The following is an 11,536-nucleotide window of genomic DNA, read 5'->3' as shown; positions in this document are numbered from 1 at the left end:
GATGCTAGTCAGAGATCTTACTTCCTCCGGTCCAAATCATGGCCCAGACATCTTTTTCCCCCCCACAACAACAGCTCCTCTGCAGTTGTTGTGTTCATCGTTGTTGTTCATCGTTGCTAAGGAGACACATTGGGTTTTAGAGAACTGAACCCAATGTGGGACAGGGCCGCTTTGCCCGGAATGTGTCCCAGGGGTGTGTCGATGCGGGCCTGAGGCGCTGCCCAGTGGGGTGTTTGTTCTAAATACCAGTTCAATGCGGTTCCAGTTAGACCAAGGGATCTTGGTGTTACTGACGGATTGCTAAAGCTATGTTTGGAATCGCTCAAAGATCCGGTCGTTCCTGCCAGGCATTATCCTAAGCGATAAAACAAGATAACCTGTACTGTACAACCTTATCTCGCTAAAACATCTCCTTGTCTTCAGACTTTAACGCAAACCAAATGAAGAGATGCTCACCAAAGATATGGCGATTGTCTGTCTACCTGCTGGGAGAAATTTGTCCTCCTCCCAATCCTCATGTCATTGATACCCACACAGAACTACAACGTATCAGAGGCACAGTCGGGTACTCTCCTGGTTTCTTGTTTAGTTTTTGTACTTGTACCAGGCCTACGCTTTCTTTCTTTTTTACTTTCACTTTTGGATGCAGACCTACTGTACTATTCATCATTTCGAAAAAACCCCCGCCGGCTGAAAGCGAACACAATACAGACGTTCCCCAACTGGAAACGGGAGCAGGCCGCTGTGAGCCGACCCAGACGCCCTGGCCCCCCCCTGGCGGACCGGCGGACCGACGGACTCCTCACCTGCACAGAGTTGAGGTGGCAGTAGCCGTTGAGGGGGAAGCGGATGACGTGCGTGGAGTCGTGGTTCCAGCCGGCGTTGACCGAGTTGCACATGACGTCGCCGATCTCCGGGAAGACGTCCTCGATGAGGGCCTTGTCGCCGCTCAGCGTGATGCGCTCGCCCAGGTCGGGCGCCACGCGCACCACCAGGCACTCGCACGGCCGCGACACCCGGCTCAGCTCGCGGTCCTGCCGCCAGCGCTCCAGCTCCGTCAGCATGGGCTGCAGCTGGAAGTAGCGCGCCTCCTCGTACAGCAGGCTGTAGTCCTATCAGGGCCCGGGAGGGTGAGGGGGTGAGGGGGTGAGGACGGGTTATCGGCGGCTCCTGGAGTCAGTCATGATGTCTGTTGATGTGAACGTTTGCGTGTGTTTGATGTTGACGTTGTATTTTCTGACGCTGTTCTTTCTCTCACTTGTTTGGCAACAGTACTCTCCCGCAGACAAGCATGTTCCAGTCTTTTAGTTTGTTTTCTGTTTTAAGCCGTACGATTCACTTATTTTCATGCGTCCATATTTTGCCCTGAACTAAATTGACAAAAATCCATTGAAGACGCTGATGATCTTACAGTGTAGGATCATCAGCATTTCCATGTCGTTTAGACGAGTGTGTTTTTCCAAGAGATGGATGTTGAGCGTACGGGTCCCCTCCTAACATGAGGGCTGGAGTGTGTGTGAGGCTGGCGTGGTTTAATGGGCCTATAAATAGGTGGCCTGCGGGCACAGGAGCCGTCGCCTCTCAGAACGCTGAATGGGGTTTTTAGGTTGAAAGTTCTCCCAGTCTGTCTGCCAACAGAGTGTGTTCAGTTCCAGTTTCCCTGATCTTAATAACTACACCGGTTTTAAATGGAACAGAAAGTTCCCGCAATGAGGAAATTAGTTTCAATCAGGGTGCGGTGCATTCACCCACACACACGCACAAACACACACACACACACACACACACACACACACACACACACACACACAAACACACGCACACACACACACACACACACAGTTCAGAATCAGCAAACCAATGTACGGCTAGTCTGGCGTTCTAATGAAGACTGGACTGGATTTTCTTCACCTCATCCATACATTAGCATCGTCCAGCATTTAAATACCGTTCTAAACCAATTACCTATGTAAAATGGTTTAGACACACTAAGCTACTTCAAACATAATTATACTTTTAACAACTGTGCATGCAAAAAAAGTTTGCGCACACACACAAACACTCACACAAACACAAACACACACACAAACACACAGACAAACACCCATACATAAAAAAAACATAACCCTGCAGAATTGCCTGCACAGTTGCCACGATTACTGTGTAGTTAATTCAGCTCACACACACACACACACACACACACACGCACACACACACACACACACACACACACTCAGCTCCAGCAGAGAGCGCATGCAGCAGCAGAGGGACTGAAGGAGCCGAGTGGGGCACAGGAGATGCAGCGTGACGTGCAGCACAGGGCTGTGTGTGGAGCGCCCCGCAGCCCGCTCTCACACACCCTCAGCACTGCAGGCCCTGAGCACCACACCAGCCTCCCATCCTGCTCCCTGTCCTCCCTGTTTTTTACCCAGTCTCCACTAATTTGAATGTTGCCCTCGACATGAACCTCTCGTGTGCGTCTGTGTTACCGCGTATCCGTCTTTGTCTCTTTTTTTTTGGTGTGTTTGTGTGTGTGTGTGTGTGTGTGTGTGTGTGTGTGTGTGTGTTTGTTTATTCTAGCTGACTGTAGGTGAATCCCCCGGATGGACTCAACCATAGACAGACGGTCAATCAGATATCTGGGAATATTTGTGTTATCGGGGGTACTAAGGTAATTGCGGTCCTAAATGAATCACAGTTCACACACACACACACACACACACACTTGCACACGCACACACGCATGCACACACGCACACACACACACACACACACACATACCCACACGCACGCACACACACACACACACACACACACACACACACACACAAACACAGACAAATGTGTGACATATGTTTAGAATCCCCTACAGATTCTCACACTTAACTACAATAAGGAAGTTCCAGCACAGGCCCACTACCTAATAGCCTAATAAGTATTTGGTCTCAAGGCAGCAGCACTGGATATGTTTCGTTAGGGTGGTTGTTTGTTTTTTTCCATCTACATCTTGACGGATCTCTCCCTCAACAGCTGAAAGACTCCACCGCCGACCATATGAAAAAACATACACTTCACATTCACCAGTAACGGTGCCCCGATTCCACACAGCCTAATTATTTTGCCCCGGGCCCTGTTAACACTTATTTATATATTTATGTTATTTTATGTTTGCGCCAATTCGGGGTAAAAAAAGGGGCTCGCAGACGGACGAGGGCATGTTCCCTCGCTGTGGGGCAGTTCTTTGTGTATACTGAGAGTGGTAGGAAATGCTGACTGGCCGACGGGACCTTCCACTCACTTTGAAGTCGTCTGGGATGAGGAGCTTGGACGTCCGGAGGAAGTTGAGGATGTAGCGGAACATGTGTCCATCCCTGTCAATGAAGTAGTGCTGCTTCAGGCTGTCCAGCACTATGGGCTCCGTGCCATCGAAGAGACGGCCGATTCTGCCCACAGAGAGGGGGAGAGGGAGAGGGTGGGAGGCAGGGAGGAAGAGAGAGAGGGAGGGGGAGGGAGGGAGGGAGGTAGTGTGGGTGCGGGAGAGATAGAGGGCGGGAGCGAGAGAGTGGAAGAAAGAGAGATGGAGGGAGGGAGGGAGTGGTAGAGAGAGAGATGGAGGGAAGGATGGGGAGAGATAGAGGGAGAGAGTGGGAGAGAGGGAGTGAGTGAGGGAGGGAATCAGAGTGAGAGCAAGAGAGGGATGGATTTGGGACGGACAGAGAGGGTATGGTGTGACGGAAAAGGGTGTGGAGGGGTTGAGGAGAGAGATTAGGCCATGACACAAGCAGTCTGATGTTTGGCATCACTTTGGCATCGTTGCATAATTTAATTGGCTAATCAGGAGCATCATCACAACCTCTGTTTACTGTAAACGGTGGGCTGGAAAGAGAGAGGGAGAGAGAGAGAGAGAGGGCGAGAGAGAGAGAGAGAGAGAGAGAGAGGGGAGGGGGCGTAGAGTAAGAGACAGGGAGGGAAGAACCAATATTGAACACTAGCTGTGCGGGAGCACCAGGCAAGGTGTGACACTGTAAAGTTTCGCTGGCATCAGGTGGGCTCGTAACGTGTGCAGCCGTCGGTAACTTAAATAAAGTCACCGGCTATGAACGTACAAAAGATAGAAGGAGAAAAGAAAGAACGAAAGACGGAGCCGGAAAGACAGAGCGGAAGAAGAACAGATGAAAGAGGGGGGGTGGAGGTTGGGCCCAGCTGGTGGAGCGCTGCCTGGGGCGGGGTGCCACCCCGAGGCCCCGGCCCAGGGCGACAGCACCGCCGCCCCCCCAGCCTCCAGATGGCCCCCCCTGCCCCTTGGCCCAATGCTGCTGCTGTGACATCTGTCACAACCACTGAGCTTGCTTTTGTCTGCGTGCTGAATGTTGGACTTGAAGCCACCACATATTGTTTACTGCTCCAAATAACTGTGGGCTTCAAACCACGACAGGAGCCATTTTGTGTTTATTGTCAGATATATTCATAATTCAAAAAAAATAAAAAAATAAAAGGTTTTCTATTTAATTGGTTTGAATGGAATTAACATGCAAGTACGTGTCGAATCAATGCGATTTCCACAAGCCAAAGTTAATACAAATCCGACCTGAGCAGAATCAACTTTTGACACACACTGTAGGCACTATGTCCACCACACAGGGAACCAACCTGGACATACACGTTCTACTGCCCACCCTGAACTCATGCACCCCTGCACTCACAAGCTACTTTGCAAAAACACATCTGAACAGACCAGGGCAGACTAGTATCAACATCATCCCCATCACCACCATCACCATCCTTACCATCACCACCACCATAACCATCACCACTATCAAATCAAATCAAACTTTATTTATATAGCGCCTTTCGTGGCAAAATTGCAATACAAGGTGCTTAACAACACAATGAAAACATCACCATCAACATCATCACGGTCATAACCACCGTCCCCATCATCACCACTATCATCATCAACAACATAACCTCCATCACCACGATCATCATCACCCCCATCCCCACCCCCCTCCTCCCCACCCGTCACCCCGTCTTGACTCACCTGGACTCTGGGTACTTGGTGAGCGTGGCCAGGCTGCTGGTGTACATGTGGCCGCCCACGTCGATGTGCACCGGGGCGTTGGACTTGGTGAGCTGGGCGGGCGCGGGGATACCCTGGTTGCTGAGGGGGGAGGCCGGCGACCGGTTGATCATCGGCCGGGACATGCTGGAGCGGTTATCCTGTGAGGGAGGGGGGGGGGGGGAAGCCCAATGGTATCAATGGTATCAATACAGTTACAATGCGATGCTACTTCAGTCTGGAATATGACTTGTGTTTTCGAATAGCAACCAGACTAGCACTATATACTATTGTGCTAGTCTGGCGTATGACCTGGACTAGCACTGGATGCTATCTATTGCTAGTCGGGTATGAGTGTAGCAACTGCACTAGCACTGTGGGCTAAAATGCTAGTCCAGTTGCCAGTCGTTTACAATGAAATCCATGTGCAAGGCATTCCACTGCTCAAAGTGTGAAAAAAAGGCTGTATCTGAGAAGGGATGGGAGACACCGTGGAGGCCCTCCATGGGCTTTAATGCAACCACGGTTGCCTACTGACTGTCGATTTGTCTGCAAGTGAACAGCAGCCTGACCTTGACCTGAATGCGTTGCCACAATCCACACAGCATTCATACCTGTGGGCAATAATCTCCAGAGCTAAATTAATTTGGTGCATCAATCTCGCAGTCATTATAAATGAGCAATCAAGTCTTGATTTGAATAATGTAATAGGATTTTGTGGGATTGTCTGCGCTAACCTAAAAAACACAATTAGTAGACAATCTCAGTGAAAGCCTCCAGAACAACTGGTATTTTTTTCCTCCCAAGCAAAGACCCAAGTTTTGAACTCTGAGTAAATGATTAAGCCTATTCGGAAATTGCTTTCTAGTTTGCAGCAAAACACTTTTGTGCACAGTGGTTATTAAGAGCTTTGTATTCTGAACACGTTTTGGATAACAATAAAAACAACAAAAAAAACAACAGCAAGACAATTAACAGTTTGCTACTTACAGTTAACAGAGGCATTTACATGTTTTGGTTCATTATGGCAACACCGGTGGCCCATTATGCTTAATACAATATCCCGCCGTTTAAAACTACAATATAACACGTAAAGTTAAAGTGGCCGGTCGATTGCTAAGGCTTCAGTCACCCACTTGTTCAGACAACATCGGACCTTTACGCATTTTTACCTGCGCTGGCATTACTGTGGTCGGAGAGGAAGACACGGAATGATCATTTTGCTTCAAAGACGCTGCAGGTATCGGATCTCCTCTAAGTGCGAACATAAGCGAGGGGTCCCTGCACTCCAGCGCTCGGATCGGGAGCCGTTTAAGAGACGCGTGCATGGACTCGGAATCCAAAGAACTGATTGGACGCGGTCGCTTTCTCGTTTTGTGATGCGTTAAGTCCATGATATCCGTTTCGTCCATTACAGCGGGCGCACGACTACACAAGTTATTAAGAAGATAGAAAGGATGCTCAAGTTCCACACCTGCCAAATCTGGAAGGGGTGTGGAGGATAGGAGAGGGAAGAAAAAAAAGGGCTTAGCTTGCAGCAGCCAGAGGAGAAGCGGTTTCCGTGGCAGTCAGGCAGAGCGGCTTCTTTGCAATGGCTGGGAGAAGTCAAAACCCCCCGACAACATTACGCAGCGCATCGCCCCGGGCCCTTCAGGGCTGTCGCTGTTTCAGCGGCAGGTATAGGCTGCGTTTGGCGCATTGTCTGGATATTTTAATACATGTGCCTCTTATTTAACATGATGGGTTTTCTTTTTAAATAAAAAACTATCTAAAAAGTGCGCGTCTTGCCGTGTATTTTGACATGCCCCCTGGCCCCCTGCTGCCCTTTAGAGGCGGTTATTCCAGGGCATCGTCCCACGTAGTGGTGTTGAAATCCATTGTTCGTCTTTGTGAAAGGCAGTCGTGTTCCCATCGGTGCAATTCAGCCGGGAGATCAATGTCGATAAAAGCCCACTGTTAAGCGGCATGCTCAGTGACTATTTTATCACCATGGCTACACTAACACCCTAATTGGCTGGACGACTCATCACACATGGTTGATATTAACACCCGTTAACACTTTTACTGAACACAGAGAAATAAACCCGAGGTCTACTATTTCACGCACGATTAAAATAACCGTGCGTTAAGTGATTGCCTCCAAGTCGAGCCCTATTGGCTAAGGCCTATAGGAGTCCCACAAACTTCAACCCTGCTGTAAAAAAGTAAACTCAGTGCAATTAATGTTCTACATGGCTACATGCAAATTATTTTTTAATTGTTTTCCTCACAAGAGAAAGAGCGCCCCCCCCCCCCCCCCCCCCCCCCCACACACACACACACACACACACACACACACACACAAACGCCGCTAAATAACATCAAGGAGACCCACACTGGACCACCGGGCGCATGCACCTGTCTGTCAGGGTCTGGTTGAAACTCTAGTCATACCACCACCTCGTCACTTCAGGCGTGATCGTTTTTTCTTCACCCCCCTTAGAACATGCAGCCGAGTCTCCTCTCGCACATCTTTTTCAATAACATTCCACATTTTAAATTAATTAGTTCAACCACTGGCCTTAAAACATCCATCCATGTCTACCTCGCAGTTGGCAAACCGGAGTTTCACACCTTGAGATACCCAATTAGCAATTAAGCCTGCCTTTGAGTGCGGGCCTCCCCGTGTACCGTGTGATGCTGGTCTGATTTGCATGCCGTTTGTGCGCACGCTGATAAGCGAAAGGCAGCAGCCATGCATAGTTAAAAAAAAAAAAAGAAATCCAACTCCAGAATCCCTTTTGCAGAAGGCAAAAAGGAGCCTGCGGGGCAAACGAAAGAGCGAGAGAGAGGGGGGGGGGGGGGGGAGAGAGAGAGGGAAGGAGATGAGGAGAGAGAGAGAAATAGAGAGAGGAGAGAGAGAAATCACATGGCTGCTCTTCAAAAGGGGACCTGTGTAAGGCAGCTGAGAAAATGCGTGGGATCACACTCAAAATGCAGGTAATTTGTTCCCTGACTAATTTGTGGAGATGGCGGTTGTGCTGGTGTGTGTGTGTGTGTGTGTGTGTGTGTGTGTGTGTGTGTGCGCACGTGTGCGTGTGTGTGTGCATGTGTGAGGACAAGGAGAAGAAGTTCTGAAAAACAGCTCAGTGGAATTGGATTTTCTCAAAGCCTTGTCATCGCAGAAAAAAAAAAAGGTGGATTGAGTGCTAGAATATGAGTGAGGCATTATGGGAAAAGTGTGAGTGTGTGGAAAGTGGTACGGGAGGGCCAGGGAAGAGGCGGGGCGATGGCGTGGAGTGGCTCCCTGGTATCTTGTTCATCACTCTGAGACGGAGACGACATGATTAAAATGGCCTCCATTGTCGGTTGAACATCTCTTACCCCACAACTGTCAAAGGGGGCAGAGCTGCCACCGGTGGGCATAGTTAGCGTTGAAAGACACTTGGGTTTAAACACTTATCTGAGGGCACTGGGGACTTTAACACATGTGGGACATGGACTATCTTCACAAGCTGCCTCTGCATCGTAACCTGTTGCTATTCGGAACTGTTTTGAAAAAAGGCTGGCCGTGTGATTGGTCAGAGCACGTCAGGCACGTGGCGCATGGACAACGCTTCGGTGGTCCAATCACGCGTGACCTGTGCGATTGTTTTTTTCCCCAGCGTCCGGAAACCATCATGTCCACCGACGGAATCGAACACTAATGACCCATATTAACTTTGAGTAGTGACTGTCTGTAGCGTTGGTGCAGCGTCACCACACAGGAGAGCCATCAGAGACGGCCCATGTTTGTTTTACTTGGCTAGACGCCCGGGAATAACAAGATCAAGGGCGTGGATCACTTTTCTGCAATACTTCAGAATAGTAAACCCCAGGCCAGAGTCACAGCGCGCACCTCACAAATAGAATACAGGTAGAGGCTACGTCTGCTGGTTTATCAGCATTCAGTCTCAAAGTCTGGCCGGTTACTCACGCCCTGTGCGCCATGTACTCAGTGGACTGGGGTGGACCTATTCTGTCGTTTGGGTTGTAGGACAGGCGGCTGGATTATTGACTACACTCTCATACAGATGCATTTCAGATGGGTTTCATCTGGACAGTATATCCCACAATGCAACTGTTCTGTGTTCCAATGTGTCACACAAGACACAATTAGCATTTCAGATGAGAGCGATGAGAGGCGGACAGATATTTCCCTAATGTGGACGGGTCGTCTCATGTCCCTTGCTCATGGCCATTTGGTTCAAAGGTTTCTGCATATACAGTACATGCACCCTGCTAGCTTTACTCATTGCAAAGTAACTCCTTGTGCTTAAACATAGTGTATGTATTTTGGTTCTTAGTGAAATGAACATGCTCTAGGTAGGCCTATAAGCATCATGGTCAATAATTTAAAATTAATCATATTAGTCTGTTCTCACATTTAGAATTTGTATTTATAGGCAGTAGTATTCGTTTTCTTACTACACTGCAATAAACACTTGTTCATTAAAATCGCTGTGAACTTTGGAGCATGAGAACGGAGAGCGAAGCATCACCGTGATTGACAAAATGGTTTAACTTCAGCGTTTTGTTGTTATAGCGCCATCAAGTGTCTAAAGTAGAGATGAAACATTTCATAAAAAAAAAACATTTCAGTGAGTACAGAAAATGATAGCCACTCTCTCCATTCTGTTTATGAAACAGGATATCCAATTGAGAAAATTAATAAGATCTTAATGCTAATTAAACAATTCAGGTGACAATATAAGGTGAAACAGCCTCTAACACATTACGACCGAAAAAACGTCATTAGCGTGGAATTTATTTTATTCATAGCCTATTTATAAAGGAAAGTTAAAAACATCAAAAAACACACACTTTCTTTAGTTCACAAGTGATCAACTATGCCATCATCCATCCAGACAGAAACTACGAGTGAGGGTCGCGCTGGACCCAATTGGTGGTCGTTACGCGCGGTTACAGGTCAGTGCCAAATGATCCCAGTGATGACTTTACACGAGGTGGTATCTATAGTCCAGCGTATATAAGGTCAGAGGAAGGATTAAGAGACGATCAGCCGAAGCTGCACTGACGTTTGTACAATAGGTACCTCCTGTCTTACAGAATACAACCAAAAACCCTGAGGCCAAATGACTCCACAATGGCGTCTTTCATTAGAGGATCTGGGGCAGCCAGGAAATAGAAGTGTTGCGAGGAAAAACAGCCGATATCTACACGATGAACGTCGTTTAAGTAAGTTAAGAGCAAGTTGTAGGCTACTGCAACGGTGAAACGGTGATTTGTGCGGAGCTGAGGACCGCGCTAGGAGCGGATTCACACGGGCGATCGCCTATAGTGTTTGCTCGACAGACTCGCAGTCCGATCGACCGTTCCGCCGTTTTACGTCTCATCCGAGCTAAAGTATTTTCACACTCACTATATATCGCTATAACGAAGGAATAATCGTCAGGAAGTAGTTGGTATTTTGCCTACAAGAACAGAAGTGTAGCCCTCGCCTCGGCTGGCACATGCGTAAAGCAGCTGCGCCTGATCCGTCCCAGTCTACCCAGCCTCGGAAATAAAGAGGAAACTGAATAAATCTCCTTACCTGAAACATAGAGCGGCACAAAGTATCTTTTTGTGCACCTTTTCCCTTCCGATTTGCCCTCACGATCAGCCTCCTTTCCTACACCAGTGAGAAATGCAATAGCTTGGCTAAGGTAGACAGAACAAAATACTGAGTATACTTGCTTCAGGGCTCTGAAACCCCTCAAGGCAAAGATCAGGATACAATTAGCTCATGCCTCTGCCCCAGTCTAAACCAATCTGCGGAATAAAACTCCGAGCAGAGAAAGAGATCACAGCAAAGCAATGGCTCTTTCTCTTTGTTGAGTTTATGTTTTTATAAAACTGAATAAAGAAATGTAGTATTTTATCCCCCCCCCCCCCCCCCCCCCCCCCTGCATATGCATCACCCTCAACCTCGCCGCCAACTTGCCTATTGCCTCCCTCTTGCGAAGAAAAGCTGATTTTAATCGGTATGATTAGTTTAGATGTAACGTTGCCTCGGGCGATTTCTACAAATGGATGGAGTGTTTCTCTGCCAGGGAGGAAAATAACCAGATGATGATAATTATATAGATTGTTGGCGGGGTCCTGTTTTTTTTTTTTTTTTTTTACTCTCATTTACGTATAGCTTATATGTTACCACATTTTTTCTTCGGCTTTACCCACCGACCGTTCACACCGCGAATGGATTAAACAACTTGTTGAATAGCCAACAATTAAGTTAATCGAGGGTATAGCAAATTGACATGGAGTTATATATAAGTTATATATATATATATATATATATATATATATATATATATATATATATATATGTATGTATGTATATATATATATATGTATGCATATATATATATAAATAAATAAATAGATATATAAATGTGTGTGTGTGTGTGTGTGTGTTTGTGTGTGTGTGTGTGTGTGTGTGTGTGTGTGTGTGTGTGT

At 47.6% G+C, this 11,536-nt stretch overlaps 1 protein-coding gene across 1 annotated transcript; it reads right to left on the bottom strand.

The window, feature by feature from the left end:
• Positions 1-107: 107 nt before the first annotated feature.
• On the bottom strand, positions 108-10,933 carry LOC311361335 (BTB/POZ domain-containing protein KCTD1; the record flags this gene model as incomplete). Its single annotated transcript, XM_084481503.1, has 5 exons — positions 10,632-10,933; positions 5,042-5,220; positions 3,299-3,443; positions 807-1,112; positions 108-116 (listed from the first exon to the last, which is right to left on the bottom strand). The coding sequence occupies exons 1-5, from the start codon at positions 10,638-10,640 to the stop codon at positions 108-110; spliced, it is 648 nt and encodes a 215-aa protein (XP_084337629.1). The 5' UTR covers positions 10,641-10,933.
• Positions 10,934-11,536: the final 603 nt, after the last annotated feature.

Source organism: Micromesistius poutassou, assembly GCF_964030765.1.
Source record: "Micromesistius poutassou genome assembly, chromosome: 16".
NCBI lineage: Eukaryota > Metazoa > Chordata > Actinopteri > Gadiformes > Gadidae > Micromesistius > Micromesistius poutassou.
This window is presented reverse-complemented; position numbering and strand designations above follow the sequence as displayed.